The sequence below is a fragment of the Macrotis lagotis genome, chromosome X (genome assembly GCF_037893015.1).
Source record: "Macrotis lagotis isolate mMagLag1 chromosome X, bilby.v1.9.chrom.fasta, whole genome shotgun sequence".
In the NCBI taxonomy this organism is placed as follows: Eukaryota; Metazoa; Chordata; class Mammalia; order Peramelemorphia; family Peramelidae; genus Macrotis; species Macrotis lagotis.
The window spans coordinates 46,295,170-46,323,117 of record NC_133666.1 but is presented as its reverse complement, the minus strand read 5'-3'; the positions used below and the strand labels follow the sequence as shown (position 1 = coordinate 46,323,117).

Sequence of the window (27,948 nt, the reverse complement as noted above, 5' to 3'; positions counted from 1 at the left end):
ACCTGGACAAGCTTCACACTTGGGTTCCATCCTAGGTTCTGATGAGGTGGGGGGAAGACACGGGGGGGGGGGTGCACATTTCCCCGAGGACTGAGCTAAATTCAGTCTCTGCATAAATGTTCCCTTTTCTCCCTCCCCAGCCCGTGTACAGGACATTCACTGGAAGGGGGCTGAGTAAGATAGAAGAATGGAATCAGTCCACTTGTGGTCTCTGTAGTATAAATAGAGATCCCACCTGAAACTTCCAGCCCCCTGTGGGTTACAGCAATGAGGAAGGCACCGTCCTTTTTCACAAACTACTTCCATTGAGCTGCAACGGGTGGTTTTCACTGTTACACACGGAAGTCACAGTCCTCCTTGCCCATTTCAGCATTATCCACAAATGAGTCAGGAAGAGGACCCGTTATTTAGGATAGCACATTCCTGGAGTCTTAGTTGAGCTCTCCAAGGTCCTGACACCATTAGTTGCGGTTCCTTTCTTCTTTTCCAAAAAACGAGTATGAACCAGTCGGCTAGAGAACGCTGCACACTGAAGCCTTTCCCAACAGCCCAAATGACCTACCCTCCCCACACAGACATGCATATACACAGTGCTGTGGCTCAGCCATCCAGATAGTTTTCAGCTTTGGGTCATGCAGAGTTAGGGGAGAGCAGTGCAAAAACATGGCTGAGCAAGCTGTGTTAGATGCTTTGAAGCCAGGTAGCTGAGCAAGGACAAAGAGATCTGATTTTTAATAAAGAATCTTAGATTACAGGGAAGTATAAGGGTTAGAAGCAAAGAATTATATCTGTCCTGATTTCTGAAATATAATAAGCAAGAGGAGTCAATGGCTGTAGCTGCTTCAATAATTGTCCAAGGCCTTTTGCTTCTAAAATGTTAAGCTGAGATTGATTTAGAATACAGCTTTGTGCCTTCCCCTCATTATCTGGCGAGTTCCTAAGACTTCTAGGCAGTTAGATCCCCCTCCAGTCTCCTTTGTCCATCCAGAGAAGTTGTCACTATAAGAAGCTATCAACAGTGAAGGTCATCACAGTCTCAGAGTTGGAAGGGACATCATTGGTCATCCAGTTCAACTCATACAAAAACAAGGACCTCCTCTATAATATACTTGGGAAATATTCATCTAGTCTCTGCTTGGAAAACTTCAATGAGGAGGCCTGATCACATGGCAGGATCAGTTTCTCCTTAAGAGGGCACAGGTTGTGGTGCCAGTATACTGATCCTGGGCCTGGAGGTGAAGGAGAGAAACTACACATACCTGGGTCCTTGCTAAGAGTCTGTGGGAAAGTCATTTTATTTACCTGAGACTTAGTTTCCTGTCCCATGAAATAGGGACACTTTGCAGGGTTGTTGGGAGGAAAGCATTTTATAATCCTTCAAGTATTACAGAAATTCAAACTACTCTAATTATTCTCTGACTTGGTCTGTGTTGATCTATGTCTATGTCTTTCCTTGACTGCTTGGAAGTTTCCAGAAGAAAAGGGCTATGCAGAGTGGTGACATCACAGTTAACCACATGATTAAAAAAATGAAAAAAAAATTTTTCCATTGAGGAGGAAACACAGGAGTCTAAGCTGCTACCCTAACTGCTAGCTACCAGCTTTTGAGAGGAAGTAGCCTCCTCCTTGCCATTGGATGTTTCTATGGGTCAGGGGAGATCTTAAGGAGTTCCCTTTCTACCCATCCATGCAGACAGAACTCTAATGGCACCACTATCAAGTCATAAGGTCTGAAGCCAGTCACCTTTGACTCTCCCTCTCCTTCACTTGCCACCCCTTCCATTCAATTAGTTATCAAGTCACTAATTCTACCTCCACTCTATCTTATATCTTGACCCTATAGATCACTATCTTGAGTTTAGGTTGTTGTGGTAGTCACCTGAATGGTTTGCCAACTCCCCTCTCTAATCTATATTTTATATCACTGCCAGTGTGCTCTTTTTTCAATGCACAACTCTGATTACATCATTCCTCTATGCAAAAGCCTGCAGTGACTCCCTAGTGCTTAGTTACCAATTCCTTATTTTGGTGTTCAGGACTTTTTGGTCTGACTCCAACCCACATTTCCAGGCTGACTTTATACTCTTCTCCTTTCATGTTTTAAAAGCAAAGCCATGAAGCCTCCCTTGATGTCACCAGCTAGACATGACCTCTCTTCCTTCAGTTTTCTCATGTTTCTCTCTTTGACCTCTCCTAGGGAATGATTATATCTAAATGACCTGGTACAAAAGAGTCCCCTTAGTGTCATTCACTGGTTCTGTGCAAACCATACTTATGGGGGGCAGTTAGTTCCATAGCAACAGAGTTATAAATGGAAGAACTGTTTCTGGACAGCCTAAAATGAGAGCAAAAAAGCTTCTAGTGTCTTTAGAGAGACCTGGAATTCTAACAGAGCTAAACTGGGCAGGGATGCTTGGATATGCTAGAAGCCCCAAGGTGTATAGATAAATCACACTTCATCTTTTCATGGATTCGTGAGGAAGAATGGTGGGGGTGGGTTGGAAGGGATGGGGAAGATAACTGGCTTAAGGAGAAGCAGCCAAAAAGTCAGACATTAAGCTAGGTGAAGGGTGGGAATCCTCTAATCTGTAGTTTAAGGTTTTATTAAAGATGGCAATTCTCAAATGAGTCTGGGCATTGTTTCTTGAAAAATAATCTTATGCTCACAGCTCGGAAAGGGACAATACATTGCCCCCCCCAGGGGCCCAAGGCATTCCAAAAAACATGCTGAGCTCTAGGACAAAACTGCAGGAAGCTGGGCTGGGCTGGGGCTGGGGCTGGGGAAGATGCCACTGATTTCATTTGGAAGCTAAGACCTGAGGAACTAAATCCTCCTACCTGAGGCCGCTTCATCAAGTAACTAGAAGAAATCCAGTCATAAGTGGGACACCTTGTGGGAATTGGATAAAAGATCTGAAAAAAACCCCTCAGACTTTATCTTTTCCTGTTCCCTTTCTTTGTCTTCCAGAAGCAACTAGGTGGAATTATCAACTCAATGCCTCTTTGTTATGAATGGGGCTACGGTACTACTTGCTAAGGGCAAATCTATCAAGTGTTTAACACGATCTTTAATATCAGTATTTCTATAGCTTTCAGATACTCAACAAACACTTTCCTCTCAACAACCCCACTAGGTAAGGAGAGCAAGTGAATATATTAAGTGAAGAACAGGAACTAGGGACCCAGTTTTCAGGTGGGGATTGGCTCAAATTAATTGTGAAATGATGCTGAATTGGGAATTCTTGAAATGATGTGTGTATGCATGTATGTGTGTATGTGTGTGTGGTCACATCCCTCCCATCCCACTCTAAGAACTTTGAGGAAGGGACTATGTTTAGCTTCATAGATTCACAGAATATCAGAGTTGGGGACTGCTAGTCAATACCATAACAGGTATTCCTTCAACAATAATTGGTTATCTAGCCTTTTCTTGAATACCTTAGAGATGGGGAACTCACTGCTTACCAAGTTAGTCCCTTCTACTTTGGGACAATTCTAATTGTTACTAAGTTTTTCTTTCCACTAAGTCTAAATTGGTCTCTGTATCACATTTCTTTGCCTGGTGTCTGGGATTTTGCCCTGCACACACTGTCAATGCATTAATAACATGGATACATGAAGAACATTATTAACGAGGGGATTACTTCCACTAATATAGTAGCAACCTATTGATAGCATTCTCTTAGAGCAGTTGCCAGAAGGTCAGAGAAGTTCGGCCACGTGCTCAAGGTCTCATAGGTAGTAAGGGCAGAACCAAGTTTTGAGCAGAGATTCTCCTGACTCTACAAATAGCTCTATTTGCACTGCCCCACACTGCCAAAAGGACCTGGGGGCTTAGATTAAGTACAATGTCTAGATCATGGTTTTGCAGCCCATCAGCACAGCCTCAGCAGTTCCTGCAAAGCTGTTAACTGGCCACTCTACTGCTAATGGTGGCTGATTACATTGCTGCCAAACATTCGGAAATAGGTTTTTAAAAAATACTTATCATTTTGATAATTTACGACAATTATTTTACTAAATTTCAATTAGGTCAGCTTCCTGGACCCAGGAAAGGTGACTGATACATTCATTCTATTTCATTTGACTTGACTATAAAAGGGATGGAGAGAATAGTGATTCTAGTGACAGATATTCAGAACCATAGAATTCTTTGAGACTATCTGGTTAATGTCCCTCATTTTTACACATGGGGAAACTGGGTCATCTCTCAATCCTCTCATCTGCTATTTGTTTGACCAATGTGGGTGATGGGCAAGATGATATAATGTTTCATCTAGTTCCGGGATTTTGTGTTTAGGAGAATATAACTTTTCTATGTCTCCTCCTGCATGCTCTTCCTCTCTGTTTTTGAAGTGAATGAAGCCACTATCTGTGCCTCATCGGGGAAGGAAGGTTTTTGGAATGGAAACTGATTAGGAAATGCTTCTGTTAATTTTATCCTGCCAAACCCCAGGTAGGTGGAAAAGCCTACCCTGAGAAGCCAGAGGATGGCATCCCTGGATTTCCTGGTTCAGTTGTTGGAATTATTAGGAGGCAGGCTGTCTACAGCCTCTTAGCCTAAGAGTAATAGATACTTCTGCATAAAAGACGGGCTTTTCAAGAGACACTAAAACAATGCATTGGGCTCTGTGGGAGTACTGCTACAGAATGTATGACAGTCACTAGAGACTGATGGACCTGTACCAGGGAGACACCCACCAGAAGCCCTAAGAAGAGTTGAGTGATTGGAGACTGGCATCTTTAGGACTTTAATTTCCAGTAAGAATGCCAGCAAGAACTCTGGATTTGGGTGGCTGTGTCCTCCTTAGAAAGCATGAAGGGGGACCCTTCCCAAATGTCTCCTGATATGATATAGTCCAAGCGAAAATATCAAGAGCACCTGTGTTGTTGAGAAAGGTTAGGATGAGGTTTCTTTCTCCCTAGGCACTAATAAATGCTAGTGGCTGATGGAAAAGGAGTGGGGGAGAGGGGAGAGACATGGGGTAGTTAATATTCTGAGTCAGTCAGTGGCAGGTTGCTAGGCAACAGAGAAGGATAAATGTATATGGCCAGTGATCAGGAAGAAGAAAGAAGGGTGATACTGGGATGTTGGAGGTCAGTCACATGCCCTGGATGGTTTGAGAGAGCTCCTTCAAGACCCATTTGAGGGCTAAGAATTTACCCAGAACACATGGACAGCTTCTTAGTCAAACCAGGTTGAATAGGAACACTGAACTTTGAGCCAATGTTATTTCATCAAGAACAAGATGGAGTATTTTGGTCAGATCTCAAGGTCTTCTGTTTACTCTATGATCTAGGACCTGGTTTCTTGGGTAGATCTAGAACCCAGAATTCATCCAGAGCTTTTCAGCTATGGAGATACAGTTTCACAAACAAAAACTCACAGGAGACTGATGTAGAATTTTAAGAGCCAATCTACTTACAATGGGGGCTAGACAATAGTCAAATTAAGGGTTGAAAGCCTGGACTCAAGGAATAATCCTGAATGGCTCAGTGGTAACTTGAAAGGAGTTGGACATTGGGTTGTCCAAAGGATTTGTTCTTGGCCTTGTGTTTTAATATTTTTTATCAATGACTTATACTTGCAGATGACACGAAGCTGGTAGGGTGAGCTTACATTTTGTCTAACTGATTCAGGTTTCAACAATATCTGTGCAGGTTTGAGGACTGAACTGGATCTAATCAAAATGGGATAAATGAAACGTTACGGTCTTATACTTGGGGACAAGGAAGCAACTTTTCAAGTATAAAATGGGAGAGGTTTGACTAAATTACTAGTCACCTGAAGATTCCATGGAATTTTAATGAATTGTAAACCTAGCATGAATCAACAATGTGAAAATGGTTGACAGAAAATATCTAATGAGAACTTGGGCTGCAGGAAGATAGGTACAGTATCCAGGATTTGGGAGATGAGAATCCCATTGTACCATGCCCTAGTCAGATGCGATCTGAGTTCAGTTCTGAGACAGACAGTTAGGAGAGAAAGTGGTAATCTAGAGAAAATCCAGAGGAAGGGGGTCAGGTTGGTGAAGGGGAGGTTCTCATAGCAGTGAAATCATAGGTTGAGTTCCTTTACTTGCTGGGCTAGGGAAAGGAGGTTCAATTCTATCTGCTAGTCATACCTGCTTATATCCATTGTAGCACAGTGTGCTTGGTGAACTCTAGCTCCTAAGTCATTGTCCAGATTGCCCAGTACTATATAGATCACATTTAGGGAGAATGACCACACTAGTCAATCTTTATTTTCATCTGTGGAGGTCACTCCCATATTTCCTAACTCCTCTCCAGTGGATTACCCTGGAGAGTTCTAAATCACTTTGTATACTCAATTAGATAGAGATCACCAATGTAAAACACAGGAGAAATGACTTCAGATGTTTGCTGACTGAAATAGGGCAACATGCAATTGGAACTGAACATGTAAGACCTAGGATGTTGTCCTGAGCACACCATTATCATCAGTATGACTGTCACATATATCAATAAACACTAGTTTGGAATTCACTGTTCTGGATTCAGCTTGGAGTCTTGATCTGGCCTCTTGCTACCTGTGTAACTTTAGTCAAGTCATGTAACCCCTTTGAATCTCAGTTTTCTTATCTTTAAAATGGGGATAATTACTATATTCACTCTCATTTGATCCTTACAACCATGCTGGGAGGTAATGTTTAAAAAGTTGTTGGAAAATATTAGAGTACCATAGACATGGCCATTTTCTTCTTTTTTAAAACTATTATTAAAGGCAGCTGGTGGGTCAGATATGAACATGCCCTGAAGGCTTAAGGACTTCTTAACCTGGTATTCCTAGACTCCTTCAATAGGAGCATGAGTTTGGATGGAAAACTGCATATTTATTTTCTCTCTTTTCTAACTGAAATTGATCAGTTCCTTCAATCATTTAAAATATTATTTTGAGAAATCCATAAAAGTTTCATCGGACTGCCCAAAGATACCCCCAAAAGATTAAAACTCATGGTCCAATGAGAGAACCAAGAGAGGTATATCTGTAGTAATCACAAACATATGCATGTTACTACTTACATGAAGAACCCAGTTGTTTCTAGTTGGGGATTTTTAATTGCTAAGAGGCCACTCACCTGACTCATATACTCAGAAAAATTAAGAACCATTTCTAATTCACTGGGATGTGGACAAGTTTGAAAAAAATTCAGCTGGGATGCAGAAGTGGAGTTGTCTTTTCCTTGGAAAAAGCATAGCAAACTAAAACTGTGAAACCTACTAAAAGATATTCAGGTGTTGATGAATTAGCGAGATTGAGAAAGGCAACAAAACCAGATTTCATTTGGAAAGAATGTCCTTCAGTCTTTATCTGCACTGTGCACAGTTGGCTGCCTAACATTTTTCTTGCAAGAATGAATGAAAAGTCAAAGGTAAAAGTCCTATATGGTTAGAATGGTTCAAGGCCAATGCAGATGCATTTGGGCCAATTTTCAGGCATGACTCATAATATTTATAAAGAATGAAATAGACATCAATGGAGGCATCCTGCTTGATGGGGGGATTTTATGCCAAATTTATGAATTTGGCATGACTGATGACAGTTTTCTGGAAGGACATGAGATTTCAGTGGCATCCAGAAGGAAGGGAAAGATATGATACAAGATATTTTTGATGGGAGGAACAAGATTGCATCTTTACAGATGGTCTGAGTCCCTACACAGAGCAAAGATGGAGAGATGTGGGATTAGAATAATGAAATTAAGTGGATTTGTCATCTACTAAAATGCAGGATTGGAACAGTAGTTATTAATGGTTCAATTTCTGCTTGGACGGAGGATTTTATTGCAGTGTTCCTGTGATACACACTTGGCTTTGTGCTATTTAGCATTTTTATTAATGACTTGGATAAAGGCATAGATGACAAGCTTATCGAATTTGAAGATGACACAGGGCTAGGAGGGTTAGCTAACATGGTATATGACAGAGTCAGAATTAAAAAAACCTAGACAAGTGATGATATTAGCCAAGTCTATTAAATAAAATTTAATAACGACTCATAAATGTAAAGTCTTACACTTTGGGGTCAAAAAAATCAGCAAGTACAAGATGAGGGGGAGTTTTGGCTTAGATAGCAATTTGTCTGAAAAATGATCAGCTGATTTTCAGTCACTGAAAGTTCAATATGAACCATCTGTGAAAGCTAAAGCAAATATAGGCTTCAGCAGGAGGCGTACTGTGTAGGACTAAGCAGATGATCGATAGAATGATCACATCTGAGTTGTTGAATTCAGTCTAGGGTGCCCCACTTTGGGAAGGAGGTTTTAAACTGGAGTGCATCCAGAGAAGGGCAATGAGGTGGTGGTGGTGAGAGAATTGGAAATCATGTGCTACAAGAATCAATTGATTCCTTGATCAATCTCAATCAATCAAGTTGCTTAGCCTGGAGAAGAAGAGACTTAGGCTAGAATGTGAGATCTCTCTTTTTTGAAGATCTCTTTTGAGATATCATTTTTGAAGGGTTATCTTGACCCTAGGGGAAGAACTAGGAGTAATGGTAGAAGATGTACAGATTTCTGCTCAATGTAAGGAACAACTTCTTAACTAAGAAAGCTGTCTTAAGGTGGAAGGAACTTTTTCAGTGACTTGCTCAGGGTCACCCAGTTATTAAGTGTCTGAGGTTGGATTTAAACTTAGGTCCTTCTGACTCCAGGATCAGTGCTCTATCCATTGAAGTGTTACCTAAGCTGCCCTGGAATGAATTGTCTTGGGAGAAAGTGAACTCCCCTTCACTGGAGACCTCCAGACTAGATGACTGCTTGCCACAGACATTGTACTGGGAATTCCTGTTTGGGTATGGGTTGGACTAGATGGTCTCTGAGGTCTCTTTCAACTCTCAGAGGATGGAATGAGTTTTTAAAATTAGACTTATCTCTTCCTTTTGGAGTTACACCTAGCCAGAAATATATTGGGACTAGTTAGCTCCTGATTTTCCAGTCTCCCACCAGTAAGCTAACACCCTCTCTTTATTTCTGGTAGGGCAGTACAAATAGCAGTTGCTATGGGGTTGCAGCTTTGCCTCACCTCCTCAAGGAGCTGAGACTGTTTTCATAGTAATTAGATTGGGAAAAATGAAACCAGTTATGATTATGGTCAGTAGCCAACAGTCATGAAAGATGCAACCACAGAAAGTTTAAGATGGAAAGGATTTTGGATGGAAAAAATGGAAAGAGTCATTTAGACTAACAACCTCCCCCACCCCCTCCCTATTTTATAGAATGTGGAAGAGAATCCCTGAGGTCACATAGCCAGCAAATGACAGGGCAAGACTAGAATCCAGGTCACCTGACTCCCAGAGCTCATGGTTCATTTAAAAAAATTATACTTCTAGAGATAGTTTTAAATGAAAGCAAAGGGGGGTATATTGTGTATGTTGTGTGGGATGGGGCAGTTTGGAGGGCTTTTCTATGGGGCCCTATCCATGAGCTAAGGGGCACATGACCTACTGGGAGGCATAGTTGTCCATGATGTTTTTTTAGGGGGCGAAGGGATGTTTAGGGTAAAAGGTTGTTTGAGTGTCTTAGTTCTTTCTACTGCATCACATTGCCTTGGGAATACGATGAAATTGAAGTTGAAGCCAGTTAAAGCCAATAGAGAAGAGCAGGAATCCTTCCTCTACCTCTGCTCCCTGGACATAGCAGAGAGGAGCCAGAGGCTCCTTCAGGAGTGACCTTCAGAGAGTCAAGCCTATTTGTTTACAAAAGAGCCTAGACTCAAGACTCCATAACCCCTCATAACAGGGCTCTAACTTAAGTAGAATTTATGACTGGCCACATGGACAGGGTAGTTTCCCTCTCCCACACCTGGATAGTAACCTCTCCTTTTTTAATGGTAGGTAGGCAGCTGTCCTTACTGCTCATTTCTGGAGTAAATGAACATCTAGCTTTGAACTAAGAAAACAGAGTCTCTAATAAGATTTTCTATTTATTTTTGTATCTGTATCTAGTTTGTATTTATTTGTCTCTGCATGGAGTCTCCCTCATTAGAATGTAAATTCCTTGAGGGTAGGGATGGGTTTCCTTGTGAATTTTGTAACCTCAACTCCTCATCCTTCATAAAAGATTAATACAATGCTTGTTGAATGAGTAAATGAGTGAAATTATTTAATCAAAGTCCCATAGGAAGTTATTGACAGAGCAGGCCCAGAACTGAGACTCTCCTGGCTTTGGAATCAGAAACCTCAGCATTACAAGCTGACCGCCTTTCTCTGACTTCCAGAACAGAGATCCACTTGTCTCCCTCACCACCATTACTCTCTAGATTGAATGAGAGAACCAGAGAGTACTTGCTTCTGGTCCTATGCAGCCATTTTCTTTGAAGGCCAGAGACTGAGCTAGTGTATTGGAGTCAAAAGGTGAAGCACTGATGGTCTTTTATCTCTAGCTAACATTGTCTCTGCTCACCTCCTCCTGTGGGTGACAGACTAGCCAATCTCCCACCATTCCCGCCATCTACAGGGAGGAAATTGCATTTCTACACATAAGAGAAAGTTTGAGAGCCATATAGTGGGGAGGATCATTGTTGGCTATTCCAGCTCTACAGATTTGTGCTAAATGAAGTTTGACATTTTAAAACCATAGAAAATGTGAGCAATTTTGAAAATGAGTTCTCTCCAGTCATTGGCTCTGCCACCTAAGCCCAGGGTCTTTCGTTACTTGAACACTCTACGTATTTGCCAGCAGGCCAATTGCTATGCTGGAGGGTGTGCTATGTTACTGAAAAGTTGGGCACCTTTGTGTTTGCTGTACTCTTTGCAGTTGTCCAGGATTGCCTTATTATCTAACAAAAGATGCTTGGAAAGTACCCGGCTTTATTTACTTAAAGCTCATCTAATTGAATAAACCTGGGACTGTAAAGATGTAGTCAGAAAACCTGCTTGCCTCCCTGCAGTTACTGGGAGGTGAGATGAATACAGAACAGGCCTCAACTTATCATTAGGATGCTGCCACCCCTTGCCCCCTTCTTGTACTTCTTGCACAAGGCCCAGACTGGTTACCTCCCATTGCTAATGTCTTCCCTGTAAAGTGAACTATTATTTCCTTGGGATATGTTCTAGAATTACCCAGGTGTGTAAATGGAGAGGAGGCTTCTTGAAGTCAGGAATTGAGTCATTTTTTTTGTCTTTCCAGTCCCTTCCCCTAGTACACAGTCTAGAACATTGTTCATTTAGTCATTCAACAAGCATTTGTGAAGTATATACTGTCTACATGAGAGATTCTCTCCCTGGGGGGGGTCTTTAAACCTGTTTTTCCATTCCTTTTTTGAAAATTTTTGATAACTATTTCTCTATAATTGGTTTTCTTCATAATACTATAGATTTCATTTTATGCATTTAAAAACATTATTCTGAGAAGGGATCCACAAGTGTCATCAAACTTCCAAAGTGGTCTGTGTCATAAAAAAGGCTGACACCCTTCCTCTAGAGGTTTCACACATCTCCAATGGCGCTCAAAGTTCCTACCATTCTTACTTTCTCTCTGGATCCTTAGTCAGTGTCCTGTGGTAAACTGTATGCTGGGCTTGGAATCAGGAGACCTGGGTTCAAATTCTAACTCAGATACTTAGCGACTACGTAAATCATAGGGTTAGCCCCATAACCTATTTGAGTCTCTGTTTCCTTAGCTGTAAGATGGGGACAACCATGCTTCCATCTGTTTCATGGAGTTATCATGAGGGAAGCGTTTTGCAAACCCTATAGTGCCATAGATATCTGAGTTAATATTGGCATTACTATCTTCTTGCTCTCCAAGTTGAGAAAATGAGCCAGAGGATGCAGTCACTTTTCCACTGCTACCAGTGTTGTCTTAGCTATGTGACCAAAGGGCTTTGCTTTTCTGTGAGACAGACTACAACATCAGAACAGCCATTGCCCCTCCTACCTCTTGGAGGGGAAGGCCAATGGACATGAGCTTCATTGCCATGCAGGAACACAGGCTTTCTCTACTGGGGACAGACACCAAAGAGCTGGGCTTCCATTGGAACGAGCAGGACAGAGGCTAGGCAAAAGGAAGAAAGAGCTGAAATGGGCCACCAAAGAACGTGTCTATGAAGCATTACAGCATCTCAGGGTTGGGCAGGACCTCTGAGACATTCTCATTCAACCTGTACTTGAACAGGAATACCTTCTGTAATATCTTCAACAAACCTTCACTTGAAGACTTGAGGACAGGGAAAAACCGCTATCTCTCAAGGCAGCCCATTCCATTTTGGGAAAGCTTGAATGACCAGGAAGGTTTTCTAGACATTATTTGCTTCTCTGTAACGTTCACTGGTCTTCATTCTTTTCCTTGGGATTTTCATTCATTCAGTCAACTCTTCTGAGCACCTATCCCTGAGGTTGACTGGGCTACAGGGTCCAAGAGGATGAAGAAGGCAAAGTCTCTGTCCTCTGTCTTGGAAATCTTTGTCTCTTTGGAAGACATAACTATAACCCAAGACAGAATGTGAGTGGGCAATAAGCGAGGGCTAACATGTTGTTCATCACAAATTTCCATGAAGTCGGCCTGGAGACAGGAGGATGAACTAGATAACGCCTCCTAGTTCTTTCCGATCTATCACTTTTGTGATTGTGAAATGGCTGCCATCAGCATCCATAGGACCTTACTTAACATTAACTGCCCTGGATTCCCGACAGGGGCATGGAAGAACATACTTTCTTGCACAAGTATAAAGGAAGGGCATAATAGTGTGCAAGAAAGATTCTGAAAGGACAGGGAGCCAAGTATGTCTTCATTATAGAGTCAGAATTTCCTTTTTTTAGAGAGACTGATGTCCTCTTGAGTTCACTTCATTAACTCTCATGAACTCTAAGATGAGATGGTCAATTTCTTTCAAAATTCCCATATCGCTAACTACTCTCTCCTTGTTGGTCAGAACTTGGTACAGAGTACCATTGACTTTGTAGTTTATCCTCTTCCTGAGATCAAATAATCAGGGAGGTACATGAAGCCAGAAGGATTGTTCTTGACCCCTTTCCCTGCCAATGAGAATGATTGGGCACCTCCTTCAACATTGTGTTTCTTTTGATGATACACTAGTCCTAGCTTTGCAGTTTTATCTGAGCATATTTCCCCTTTCTCCTTCAATGTTAGCTCAGTTCCCTCTTGATCAGGTCAATGAGTCTTCTGCCAGATAAATGCATCCCAGTTCCCATAAGTTGGGCTCTGTCCCTTGCCCATCATTCTCGCAATCTTGAATCAGGGTCCAGAAAATCAAATTCCATTCTCAGATAGCATCTACTTGGCTAGTCATTTACTTTCCATGTACTCCCTTCTCTTTCAAAGTAATACATACCTTTCAAGTGGAGAAAAGCGATGAAAACACCACGTGCGTGTCTCCCTGCTTCCCCCAGGTCCTTCAGTTTCCGATTGTGAACTTCCCTAGAGATCCATCCCGGGTTTCTTCCAGTGGCATCATTCTTACCCATGTGAATCAGCAGAAGTGGGCTGGAGACTTGGCAGCTTCTCTGTCTCATCTTGGCTCTGCACCCCAGGAAGGCAGTATGCCTCCCACATGGCCACGTGAGGTCCACATATGGCCTCCTTTCTGCCCTCAGCAGGAAAGATCTAGCCATCACTACCCATTTCTTCTTCCTGAGACTGGTAACAGCATTCCTTGCACCTATGACTTCTTTTTATTGTTTTGTAAAGCATGGGGTGAAATTTCTTCCACAGAAAATTCATGTGTCTTCTGGTGGAAAAGCCACAATCAGTTGTCTAGTTCCAGTGGGGGCAGTCCCTTCTTCTCTTTCTCCTCTTGGTCATATTCTTGACTTAGCAGCCTCTTGCCTTCCCTTTGAAAATTATTCCTAATCCTGTGTCCAATCCCACTGTCACTCAGGCTTGATGTCCATATTGTCAAGAACCTAGCGGACAGCTCATAGGATTATGACAGGTCAGAGCTGGAAGAAGGCATCTCATTCTATACATGAGGAAAGTGAGGCCCAGGGAGGTTAGGTGACTTGCCCACGGTTACAAAGGCAGCAAGTAATAAGTCTAGGTCTTCCGACTCCAAATTCAATGCTAAACCACTTATTATTTTTATTATTATTATTATTATTGCCTACTAATTGGCTTCCCTGCCTCAAGTCTCTCCTTCTTCAATTTATCCTCCAAACAGGTCCCAAATGACTATTTCTGAAATTTCAGGGGCTTCCTATTCTCTCGTGGATAAAAGACAAGGTTTTCTGTTTGGCATTTAAAGCCCTTCCGAACTCTCTTCCAGACTGATCTCACATTACTGCTATATTCTGGCCTTCCTATTCTTTCCTGCACACAAGCGTCTGTCTCCTGCCTTCCCTTTCCTCTTCAACCTTTGCAAAGGTTTGGAATGCCCCCCCCCACTCACCTCTGTTTTGTGGAATCCATACCTTTATTTAAATCCTAGCTTAGGGGCCTCTTTCTGTGGAAGACCTTGCCCATTCTCCACACAAAAATTGCTTGGTCTTTACTCTGTATGTGTTTTGTGCATGTTTGCTCCCTAAGTTTCCTCACCAGCCTCAGCTCATTCTGAGCTTTTGTGCTCCTGCCACTATTCTTGCATGATGATGCCATGCTCTTGTAGCCATTCTCTGTTATCTCTTCTACACATCTTCTACACGTGGTTTTAAAAATAGAAGTTGTTTGGTGACTTCCCTGAGCATCCACACCAGTCTTTTCATATGACTCCTGTTCTTCCTTTTCAGGTGTGCGGCCCTTTGTGTCTTCAGAATTCTATATTTAAGAATTTTCCATCCTTCTTGTGCTTATCTCTCCTGAAAATTTTTCCTCTGAACACCTTGGAATTTCATCTCCTAAAATTTAGGGGGTGTGTCAGAATATTCCTAGATTTCCTTTCCTTCTCCTTTCAATCCTGGCAGCCAGTTCAAACCTGTTAAGTATAATTTCATCTTTCAAGGATGGAGGAACCAAAAAAGGGCAGATTCCATTTGGGATTTAATTCTCTCTGAGGTAAGTCAAGCATCTCACAGATAATTGAAATGCTTCCATCACTACTATATCTTGCCGCCATACTAAACTTGTGATCTGTTTCCTGAACTCATCTATTTCTTCTCTCTGTCCAGGTGGTTTGCCGTCTACTCTGTTGACAAACTGCTTCTGTTTCTTCCTCTACTAATCTTCTCCAACTTTCAAGCTATCATTTAAACCACTACCAGATTAATTTTCCTAAAATGTTTCCCTATTCACAAGTATTTCTAAATGACTTCCTATCCCCTCCGGTATAAGGGTTAAACTTACCTTGATATTCAAGGTCTTCCACAATTTGATCCTGACATGTCTCCTCTTTCACTACTCATTCCCATGAACAAAAAATTCCCTTTGGACTGATCTCTTCACTGTAGTTCCAGTCAGCCCAAAGCATTACACAATACTCTTTTCTAGCTCCATGTCCTAGTTTCTACTGTGCCTTTTTGACTCTGACTGCTTGAAATACTGACTCTTTTTCCCCTTACTCTAATCCTCCCTTCCTTCAAGATCCAACTCAGGTACCATCTCTTCCAGGATGCTTCCTTTGATAAGATCAATCCAAAATGACCTGTAGCTCTTGGAATTCTCTGAACAAATTTGTGGAATTTATATCTTATGTTATCTACAGTCTTTTCCCTCTAATTATATCTGCTGCCTGATTTAGCTCCAAAAATCCACTAGGGTATAAAACACAGATCTGCCTCCATTATCCTCTACTTATACCACACCTTTAAGATCTGCAAAGCATTTTGCAGACATTAACTATTTTGATCCTACAACAAGTTCATGAGGGAGATATTGTAGGTTTTTATTATTATTCCCATTTTAGAGATCGTGAAGTTGAGGCTCAGTACAGTGAAGTGTCCAAAGTGGGATTTGAACTTAGGTTTCTCTCGACTCCAAATTATGTGCCGTATCCATTTACACTAACTCCTTCGTCTTATAGGTGAGGAAAATGAAGCTCCTGAGAGAAGTGGGAGGGAAGCAAAGGAGTGATAATACTTTATTAAGGCTCTCTCACCCTGCTGGGTGGCTCTGGTCAACTCTAACTTTCCCCCAAATTTAGAGACCATTGATTCAGCTGTGAAATGACAGGAGATAGTAAGATTTTGCTGGGCACCAAAAGATACTAAACTATTTCCATGGAAACCCAACTCTGCTTAGGCAGTTCTCATTTCTTTATTCTCTGGCCTCTTCCTTTTTTACACCCACCCAACCCAACCCATTGAGAAATAGTACCTTACTCTCCCTTGTAGCTATGAGCTTGGATTGAGGGCAAGACTCAAGCTATCAGTGCCAATAATTACCATTGTTAGTATCATTTTCAATCACTAATTGCATGCACTAATACTTCTACCTTGACAAACCTTTCTTCAAGGAGCACATGGAGGGCCGGTGTTTGCTTTCCGTTCTCCTGGCATAGAGTTGCAGGCAAGGTCCAAAAGAAGCACCTACCTTTGTTTTTCCATCTTGCCTAGTTCTCCTTAATTGGTGCTCATAAAGATAGCACCAAGTAGATCTTTTCAATATTTTCCACGCCATATAATAATATTAGATACAGTCTTAGCCCCCCCCCCAATCATCTCCAACCTCTGACCTCAGCCTGTTCCTTCTGTTGAATGTCTCCCAATGGAGACAGCCCTTTCTCCCTCCACCCCATCTGGCCTTAGTGTGGCCATCAATTCATAAGCCAGACCGATGAATCTGATGGGTGCCTGGCCAATTCACATTGGTCCAGGAACACCCAATCCCAAACGGTAGCTGTGTAAAGAAATGGCTTCTCCCTGGTGGGCTTTGATAGGATCAAAGATTTAGATCTGGAGGAGAATTAGAGGTAATTGAGCAGAACCCCTTATTTTTCACAGATGGGAAGACTGAGGCTAAGAGGTAAAGTCACTTGCCCAGGGTCCCACATCCAGTAAGTGTTAGAAATAGGATTTATCCCAGGTCTTTCTGACTCCAAGCCTAGTGTCTTATCCACTGTACCATATTGCCTCTCACCATATTTTCCTCCTGTTCTCTTGGTCCTCTGTATCAAAGACTCACCTGAGTGTCTGCCTTTGACATAGCTTCAGGAGAAGAGGCCTTCAATGACCTTAAGTCCAACATGGCCTCTCTGCTCCCCCCCCCCATCTCTTTGGGAGGGGCCGGGGCAGATTCTGAGAGGTGAGGTTGGGGGTAGGGAATGAGATGGAGTCAGAGAGACTTCTACTTGATCCAATGAACTTTCACTCTGCTTTTCATTTGTATTTATTTCTCCTGGTCATTACTTAGTAAAAGTACATTGTTTCAACCCTGATGTTTCTTAGGCAGCTTCTGGGGAGAGAATTTTGGTTCTTTGCCATGGCCAGGCATTCTGGGGCCTTCTAGGGCCCTCAGAGGTCAGAAGGAGCCAATAGCCATGAAGATAAAGGCAATGCCACCACAGTTGATTCAGAGAAAAGGAAATTCCTTCAAGAGAGAGGTCTAGGGCTCAACTGTGAGTGCTGTCCCCCTTCCCACCAGAGGTGTTTCTTTACACAGCTCCCTTTTCTCTATAGTGTTCTTCAACAGGAAGATGAGTCTCTGTTCTCTTTATACGGATGAGATCTCCTGATGCAGGATGGGAGTTAGGAATCAGGCTTTGCCCATTCTTTCTCAGCCACCACCCTGACCCCCACAATATCATGATAGTCTAGCATGGGAAAGCCCCACCCCAGGAAAGCACCCCACCAGTGGCTTCACATGATCAGATTCTGCTGATCAGGAACAGAGAAAAGTTCTCTTTTCCTGGTGAATTGATTTTCAAACATAATCATATTCCCTTCCCCCCAGACAAATGGGCTTAATGTTAGCCTTGGCCAAAGTGTCTTTTGCCATGGACTCACCATGTTGACTTCCGAAATCTGGTCGATGCTGGAGATATGGATGCTCATTCCAACGGTGACAGGGTTTCCTGTGACACAGAGGGATGGGTTAGAACGGCAAACTCAGGTAGCTAGTGAGTTATTGATATAGCAAAGAGAGTTTCCTGGTTAACATGGTGAGGTGGAACAGGCAAAGGACTGGGACAGGGGAAAGCTATGTTCTAGTCTCAGATGTGCTTGTTATCAAGGCGCATAATCTATCTGGGGTTTTGCTCTAGAAAATGGGGACCACGAGCTCTGCCTTGCCTACCTCTGAAAACTGTGGGAAGGTGGCTAGACTTGGATGGGTTCAGGTTTCATCTGTGTCATTCCTTACATGTTTCCCTGTCCCTGAATGAAGCATTCTGCTTCCCACCTGGAATGCTCTCTCTCCTAGGTCTTCAGGGTTCAACTAATGTATCACCATGTATTCAAAGACCTTTTGTCATCTCTCTAGCTCTCGGTACTTCTCCACACCCAGAAATATTATTTTGTGTTTGCTTATCTGCAAGCATGTTAAGAGAAATCAGAGGACCTAGGTTCTTATCATGAATCAGTTACCTGTGTGATCTTGGGCATAATACTGAAGGTCTCTGGGCCTCACTTGCCTTATTTGCAAAATGAGGGGATTCGGACTAGATTTCAAAGCATCTTTCTAACTCTAAATCTGTGATTGTATGATCCCGTGTGATCCCTCCTTTCTGCAGAATGGCCATTGTATATTTTCATTTTTGTCCTTGTATCTTTAGCAGTTAGCACATAGAAACCACTTCATAAATTCTTAAGGAATTGATTTAAAATCATTTACATTCTCAGGGTCTCCACTCCTTATCTCTAATATGAAAGGATTGGCCTAGGAGATTTCTAAAGTCCTTCCAGCCCTGACATTTTATGAATTTACTTTCCAACAGGATATTGTGATCAAATCAGATAATATATACAAGTCCCCTGACAACTGGGAAATTAAAAAGCCTGAAAGAGTGGTAAGGGACAGTTAACTGCCAGACTTGAATTAAAAGATCAGAGAAAAGGACTAGTGGCAGTAATCCCATTTGGAGTATTATTCTCATTCCATCATGATGGAGTCTCGTTCACGTCACATCCAGGTCATGGGAATGGACCTCTATTGTAACCAATGTATTGCATTCTAGAATTCTAAATTGGGATTCTAAAAGGGATTTGAGAGACCATCTATTCTAATCCTCTCAATTTATAGACCTAGAGACTGTGCAATGGCCACACAGTTAGCAAACGAGAGCCAAGATTTGAAATTAGGACTGTTTTCTATGTGCTCTTGTTAATAGACTTTCAAGATGATAACACTGCTAAAATGACTAAAGGGAAGATATAATTCCCTCTTTCATAGTATGGGGGTCACTAGAGGGATGGATGTTACATTTGGACTTAGGGCCTCAAGGACCCTCACATTTATCCTCATTGCTTACTTTTCTGTTTTCAAATGCACCCACATGCATTCTTGTCCTGTTGGGACTTTGATATGTGGACATTTCTCTTGAGGTCCCTAACCTGGAATGGGAGATTGTTCTGCCAATAGGGCCAAGGTCACAGGTTCAATCCTTCCCTTCTCCTGGCAGTTAGTCATGCTCTATGTGCAGTCTCCCTATAACACTGTCTAGATATCTCACAAAGGGGAGTACTGCTAGTCACGGGAAGCAGTGAAAAGAATGTGAGGCTTAGTGCCAACTTGGCTTAACTGCTGGAGACTGAACAGTGTCCTGCAGCCTGTCCCTGGGGACACAACTCATGCCTTGGTAGTTCCTTAATGCAGCCAACAGAGCAATCATAATTGGAAAGTGATTAATACAATCAATAAATAAGGTAAGCTCTTTAGCTCCTGTCTCCTTAACTGAGCATAGTTCAGAACCAGGAAACTCTAGGGTTCTGGAGGCTACCTGGGAAAGTTGGGTTGGGGGTGATTTTAAGGACCCTGGAGAGAACCTAACTCATCTCCAGGCCTTTGTGGCAGAAAGAAGAGGAACTAGATAAAGATCCAAAGATTCCCCCCTCCCCCCTTTTCCTTTCCTCCCCACTCCCCCCCAGGTCATGCTACTCCTTGCTTCCCCTCTTTAAACCATTACCTTGCCCCACTCTGAACCCCTGGGAAGACTGAGCAAAATGATCCAAGCAGAAGGGGGGAAAAAAAAACAAGCCAGAACCTGAAAATGAAATGGTGGCTTAATTATGCGTTGATATGAACAGGGAAGTGGTGTCATTAGTGCTTCTTGGGGATTGGGTGTGTTGTGCTGTCACTGAGACAGACCCTTTGCCAACTTGCCAGCCAGCCAGCCAATATTCCCCTTCAGTGCCACAGGACTAACACTTAACAGAGATTCACCAGGAATGAGGGGAATGAGGATCATCTCTGTAATCTTCTTAGAGATCTTTGGGATGTTTTGTTTTAGGAAGGAGGGCTCCTCCTGACCATTGTATTCCCTTCCTGAAGTCTGGGAGATGAGCAAAGAGCTAGGGTCACTCGAGCCAGTTTTGAGAGCACTGAGAAGAGGACAGAAAGACTCCAGAAAAAGAAAGAAAGAAAGAAAGAAACAAAGAGAAAGAAAGATTCCAAGACTCTACCCACCACCAAAGTGATACTGGGGTCCATTGGACCATTGAGATCTCTCAGGGCTTGAGGGTGGTTAAGAATACTGCTCTGCCCCATCCCCTCCCCCCAAGTAAGTCTGATGCATTTGTACAAAGTTATATTAAGAAATAGCACCCATTGGGCCCTATCACGTATTGTGTATCTGAGGTGGCTGCCTACCTTGCTTGTCCCCAGTTCTGCTATGACTTCCCAAATTATACAGATTGGAATGAATTAGGTTCAGGCCGGAAGCTGGAGTGCCTATTTAGAGTATCTTCATAGTAGAAGAAAGACATGGAGGCTGAGTAGGGAGCTGGCTCAGTTGTCCCAACTCACCTGCTGAATAACAGTATGAGGAGCTGACATTTCTCTAGAACTATGATGTTCAGAAAGCACTTGTCTCAAACTCCTCTTTGGAGGAGACAGAGGAAACACTATCATTTCCATTTTGTAGATGAGGAAATCTAGGCTCAGATCTAGGCAACCTCCAAAGTTTCCCAACTAGGTGACCTTGGGAAAGTCATTTAACTTTGAAATCTATGCTTCTCCATTTGTAAAAAAGAGGTAACTCCTGGAGTAGACATCTTGGATTGCTATTGTGGGGATGTAAAAGAGTGCTCTGTGCTGACTGGCTAGAGCAGTCTAAGATCTTACAACGGTGATTATCCTTCTGTGCTTAGTCCTCCCCAGTTTCTGCTGACAAGCTGGACCTCCCCCCTCCTCTTTCTAGTGGAGTGCGTGTGAGTCCAAATACTATGTGCACTCATGTTCGGTCGCTGTTCCCGTCCGTTCCAAACTTAATGAAATTTCCTCCTCATCCCACTGCTCTTGATCTGCTAGGTAAGATGAAAGAGAAAAAATGGAAATTGCAAGTGTCTGATGTTGATCTAGATACTTGCAGTATTGATCTCAGAGCTCGTAGGATGGCAGTGACTCATTTGCTGGAAACATCTCTTAGGAATGGGTTGAGTTTTGGTTGAGGGCGAGGGAGGAATCATAATGGAAACATCAAAGGAGGGACAGTAGAGGAGGAGTAAAAAGTGCCATGGGGTGGGAGTCAGGGGCTAGTCTTATGCCTGTTAATAACCTGCTGTGTGATCTTGGGCTGGTGTCTAAGCTATCTGGGCTCCATGTTCCCTATATGTGCTGGGTGCTGGTGGTGAAGCCGATGATACCTGAAGGTCCTTCCAGCTCTGATGTTCTAGAATCTTCTCTGCTTTCCATAACTCTAGGTGGTAGCATAGTATAGTGAAAGCAGACTGGACTCGGCAGTCAAAGGGCTCTGAAAATTAACTAACTTGTAGGGCATAGGTTATGTCATCTCACCCCAAGGAACCTTGGTTTCCTCACCTATAAACAGAGTTTGATTCCTGGCTTTACCAAATTGATTCCTGGGCAATCAATGACACATTTATTAGGCACCTACTATATGTTCTATACAAATATAAAGAATGAAACTATCCTGGTTTTCAAGGACCATACATTCTAATGCTGTAAACAACAAAGACATCTATAGTTATATAGATGTGAAGTAAATATGAAGAGAATGGATATTAGTATTTACAAACTAGTCTTTACTCTGATTTTCTATTTCTTTTATTATAAAATGAAAGAATTAGTAAGCCAATCAGCAAGCATTTACTTACTATGTGCTCAATCCTGTGCTCACTGTCTCTACCCTCAAGGAGCTTAAATTCTAAAGAGGGAGAAAACCTGTAGAGATATAGGGGCATATGAGATCCATACGACATGGATGGCAGATAGGATTCAAATGAACTCCCAGGATCCTTGAAGCTCTACAAAACAGTTTCCTTATGAGCTGGGAAGCTAGAGAAATGGGAAGTTTGATTAGCAATATGTAAAACTCCTGCCCATTCCTGAACTCATAGCCTTTTCATTCCTTTAGGAACTTGACTGCTTCTCCTTCTAGAATTTGGTAGTTGATTATAATTCATGTGCTTGTCCAAAGCAAATAGCCGTGGGTGCCAGGGCAATGGATAGAAACATGGTGGGTGGAAGCTGACTGCAGTGCATCATCAAGGATGACTAGTTCTGGTAAAGTGATGGAAAATTTAAATGGTATTCACCTGTGAGTGCCTCTTTGGAGAGTGAGAGAGGAGAGAAGAGGGACAGCAGAGGAAAAACTTCTATGGTTTTTTTAGGGAGGGTGAGTCAAAGCCCTTAGGGTTTGCCTTTCAGTTTTCTTTGCCTACTAATGTGCTTAGCAACTCTGCTACCAGTCCTAACAATTAACAGAAGATGCCCCACTTCCCTCCCACTGCTAGATGTGAGGATCAAAGGAGATAATGACTGGCCATGGTGCTCTGAAAGCTGGAAACCTTATCCTCATGGAAGGGAGAGATAATTTTTGGCATTTGGTCTTGGCATGGGGGGGGTTAAGAAAAATTTTACAGGCACTTAAGGTTTGAGGAGAGGAAACAGGTAATCCCTTGGCATCACTGGGAATGACAACAGATACTTGGAATTCCTAGGTCAGTCTAGGTAGTAGTCAGCTTACTTGCCCAGGCTATTATAGAAAAGAGGGCAGTTGGGCACTTATCCTGGAAAGGAGGAAGTTACTGGAGATAATGGGGAAGACTGAAAAGATACTAAGGAGGCCACAGTCATTGGTCTGGAGTGGCATGGCTCCCCTATGGAGCCTAGGGAGTGGGTAGTGGGGAGCACAAGCACAAGTGGGAGAAATTTTGTTGATGATGGGAAAAACAGCAGTGTCATGGTTAGCTAGAACCTCATCACTGTCAAACACTTTGGGCCTTCATAGAGTTCTCTGGGTACTAAGTACTTGGTGCTCTGGCTGCTTCTGTTGGTCTAACTGCATTCATTTTCTAAGGCCACAGTGACCTGGGAACATATCTTGGAATGGCTCATTTGCTCTGTGGCCTGGGCCTCCCTCCCTCTCTCTACACTCACTGTAACTCTGTCTTCTAGGTATTTATACTTAAATTTAGGTGCTACCAGGGCTTTTAAAAGAGAATTATCCCCATAGGATGGAGAGATTTTGAGAAATAGATGTGAACAACATTGTAGGACAAGTGAATTGAAGAAGAGGTCATCATGTTATTCTGCTTATTTCATTCTGTATCAGTTTATATAAATCTTCCCAAGTTTTTCCAAATTCTGCACAATATTTTTCTCTATGACACAATCATGCATCTTCAATTAGATGAGGAATTCAGGCAGAAGACGGTTTGGGTGTCTGAATTATTTGACTAATTACGTCTGGATAGATCTGGCCTCAACAACTCCATTTCTGAAATGAAGCAGCAAAGCCTGTATTTTTCTTTTTTTCCCCTATCTTAATAGTATTTTATTTAGCCTGTTTTTTCAAAAGCATTTTGAGAGCCAATGATGAGAGGCATTCTGTCAAGCTGAGCCTAATTATTTCATTACAAAATAATACAAGTATTTTCAGTCCAGGAAATCTGTGGCCTTTCCAAACTCATCAGTCATACAATGGAGAGAAAGGTTTCATGCCCCCCTTCCCCAATTCAGAAAGAATAAATCACACTTCTCTACTCATCATTCCCCTAATAAACAGAAACGCTCAAGTGCTAATTTCTAAATGTTGTCTTGATGCAAATCCAACAAAAACTGAGCCCAGAAACAATGATGCATTTGGAGTCTTATGAAAGGACCTATTTTCCTCCAAATATGTAAATAGAGTCTGCCAATGATGCTCTTGTCTCAATGGGTTCCCATTCTGGATCTGTCCTGCTGTCAGCATGTACATCTAACACACCCTTGCTTCCTTCAATTTGGATCCATGTCCTTCTCCTGTGATGGAGATGCTCTGATAGTCACTCCCCCTTCCTGCCTATTCACTCTAGATGCAATTCACTCTAGATTTAATCATATGGTTTCAATCTCTTCTGTTTTGGCAGCAGTACCAGAACTAGGGGCAGGCAAAGTAGGCAGCCACCTTGGGCATAAATGCATTGTTGGTGGGCACAACAAAGATGGTTTCTTAATATAATTCTGTATAAATAATATATTTGACAATGCCTCTAATTATTACTCTCTGTGACCCAAAGGGATTGATTTGATAAGTTGGGTGGGATGTGTGGCAGTGAAGGCTTAAAACCTTTGGTGGACACACAGGGGCACAGCTCTCTTTACACGGATTTGCTATTTCTTCCCCACTATGTTTTCTCCACCAGATAATGATTTTCTACCTGAGTTTCAGCAGGGGCCTTGGGAGGAATGCTTTGTCATTACAACTGTGGCAGAAGGTTTGACCTTCTGAACTTTTATGACCATTTTATCTAGTTCTGTAGCACTGTAAGCCAGGGTTGACCCTAATGCATCTGGTGAGAAGGACTGTTCATTCTGGCTAGCTCTAGGGAAATGTGCCCATATCCACCCCACTTTCTCTTCAGGAGGGGAATTATAACATGGAAGCCAACCTATGATCAACACAGCTTTTCCTTGGTACAATGGCCCTTTCTCTGTTACCTAGTATGAGAACAAGAGTCATCCAGAGCAGCTAGATAAGCAGAAATTTAGAGATAGAAGAGATCCTAGAGGTCATTGATCCACCCCCCCTTCATTTTTTCATATGAGGAAATTGAGGCTGAGAGAGCTGAAGTGACTTACCCAGAGTCACACAGCTAGTAAGTATCTGAGTCAGAACTGGAAACTGGGTCTTCCTCACTCAGGTACTGATAGAGTCCAAAAGGAATATTTTATGATAATAGCATATATTTCTAGTGCTATAATGGTTATCCAGGATGAAAGAAGTGTCGGTATTATTAGCATCTCAATTTTATGACTGAGAAAATAGGCTTGGATAGGTGAAATGATTTTCAGCTCCAAAATTCTGTGATTCTATGCTTCCTTCCTGTTCTAAGATCCTATGAGCTTAGGAGGGGTATGAGTGGGATATAAAGGCAAAGTTGATATAGATGCCACATCCTTAATTGCACCCTAGTGATCTTGGTAAACACCAACATTTGACACACCAAGATCCATCCCTCTGCCTCTATGCACATAGACATCTGGCCTCATCTGGCCACCTGTGGAGTCATTGTTGCAACCAATAGTGACAGCTGTCTGAGAGTGGAGAACATTATGTCATTCTCAGTTCAATGATTCATGCCACAAGCCAGAAAGGACTACCTTCTCATCTCCCTTGCTGTATCTCTAGGGAGGTTACCAGGAAGATTTGAGATTTTTGGAAATGCCAGACCTTGATTCTTCTCTGCCCTTCTGACCATTGAGAATTCCATGGGAATGGTCTATGGGTCACAGGTTCCAGCAGCCAAAACTCAGATGTGTGACTCTGGAAGGGCTTCTTCATCATCTGAATGTTGATCATATCCATTTCTGGAGCTGAATTTTCATTCTCTATTTCATTACAGAGTTGTTATGGAGATGGATGTGATACACAAATTCAGAGAGATTTGCTTCTACTTCTAGGTTTTTTTTTTTTTTTTGCATGACGTACTGGACAACACGGAGGAGATGTGCTGTTTCAATACACACACCTTAGCCACAAAGCAAAATTGAAAACAGATGTCCAGGAAGGAGATGAAAAGTAAATGGATTTTTTGAAACGTTTTAGTTGTGCTGGGAAGGTGTCTCTTGAAAGTGGATATGGTACCAATGGACACCATAAAATGCTTCTCTTCTGTTGCCTTTCCAGACATCTTCTGTGTATTCAGCTAAGAGATTCATGTTTGAATATATTGTGCAGAATTTGGAAAAACTTGGGAAGATTTATATAAACTGATACAGAATGAAATAAGCAGAATAACATGATGACCTCTTCTTCAATTCACTTGTCCTACAATGTTGTTCACATCTATTTCTCAAAATCTCTCCATCCTATGGGGATAATTCTCTTTTAAAAGCCCTGGTAGCACCTAAATTTAAGTATAAATACCTAGAAGACAGAGTTACAGTGAGTGTAGAGAGAGGGAGGGAGGCCCAGGCCACAGAGCAAATGAGCCATTCCAAGATATGTCCAACTAATATTTAGGGAGGTGTAGGCAGGACAGGACAGACAATTCTAAGCCAGGGAAGGTAGACTAGACACAATGGTGCAGCAACCAGCTGAGCATCCCAATAGCTGGTAGAATCTAGAATCATATAGGTAACAGTAGCTGGGTAGGGTTAAGGTCAGGTAGGCTGATATAGTTATGAGTAGTATATAAGTTAGACTGACTCATAGAAATGGAGAAGGCTAAGGGAATTCAGGGTCAGGAAGACAGAGATCCATGACATCACTGGGAAAGCTTTGGTAGAATGGTGGTGAGAGACTTTGGTCTTCATCAGCTTGGCACTGCTTGGTCAACCCCAACTGCCAGGTTCATCCAGATAAAAGATCTTCTTGCCAGGAATTCTCAGTTGTTTGTTGGGAAAGAACCTTCTCTAGCCAGATTTGGAGTTCTGGTGAGAACTCCATGATCTCTGAGGCTTATCTTGAGTCAGGAAGTCCTCATTTATCAATAGGTTTCTCCTCACTAGGAGAGAGGTCCTGATACAAGAACCCCTCCAAGAGACTGATGGGTTGGGCCAACTTATTGTAGAAAGCACATGAATGAATGAAAAGACATTTAGGAAAGATTTTTGCCAAGGACTACGTCCATACAAAAACCAAGATAGTTTCTGTCCTCAAAGGGCTTACTTTCTAATGGGGAAACAACACATACATACAGGTGGGGGCCAGGAAGGGACATTTTGGATTGCAAAATCTCAAGGATGATGAGAGGGGCCATCAGGTAGTAATCTGATAAATCCAAACCAGCAACAATGGCAGAGTTGATATAATTCTGGTTCATGGTTCATGCTTCCAGAGTGGGAGAGACCAATGGGAGGGGCGGCTAGGTGGCACATTGGATAGAACACTGGCCCTGGAGTCAGGAGTATCTGAGTTCAAATCTGGCCTCGGACACTTAATAATTACCTAGCTGTGTGGCCTTGGGCAAGTCACTTAACCCCATTTGCCTTGCAAAAGGGAGCAAGAAGGCAGAAGCTCCCGTCAAGACCCTTAAGGAGGAAATTGACTGACTCTGAGACTGACTGTAATCAGCCTATCAAAGCTACCTCTGACCTGGTATCCCTAAACTAACTGTCATTCTTTCTGTAGAACTTCCCATGTTGACAGGAGGGACAGTCAGGTCAGACTTCTGCAGGTATGACTGCCTGTGTGACTTCCTATTTTTGTTCCCTTGGGTTGCGTCCCTTAGGAAAGCTGTGTGTTGGGTTGTGTTGCAAGCTGCTTGAGATCTTAGGTTCAGAGAACATGGGAAGACTGGGGATCGATAACTCAGTTTCCAAAGATGAATGACAGCTGTACTTAATATCTTCTGAGTTTCTTCTATTCTCTTGGCTAGGCCTTGGTTAAAAGTCACAGGACCCTGGCAGTCAGTGATCATGGGACTATGACAGATACATGGATGTCTGGTCACCTCCAATCTGAATTCATGACTTCTGGAGAACAAATTTCAAC

The 27,948-nt window shown here is 42.4% G+C and overlaps 1 protein-coding gene across 1 annotated transcript in view; it reads right to left on the bottom strand.

Moving 5' to 3' along the window:
* Positions 1–27,948, bottom strand: part of GABRQ (gamma-aminobutyric acid type A receptor subunit theta) — a 66,133-nt gene that overhangs the window by 15,925 nt on the left and 22,260 nt on the right. Inside the window, exons 3-4 of the mRNA XM_074202434.1 lie at positions 17,858–17,925; positions 11,904–12,020 (exon numbers count right to left, since the gene is read on the bottom strand). Coding sequence (XP_074058535.1) covers positions 11,904–12,020; positions 17,858–17,925 — 185 coding nt within the window. The remainder of the gene's footprint in view (positions 1–11,903; positions 12,021–17,857; positions 17,926–27,948) is intronic.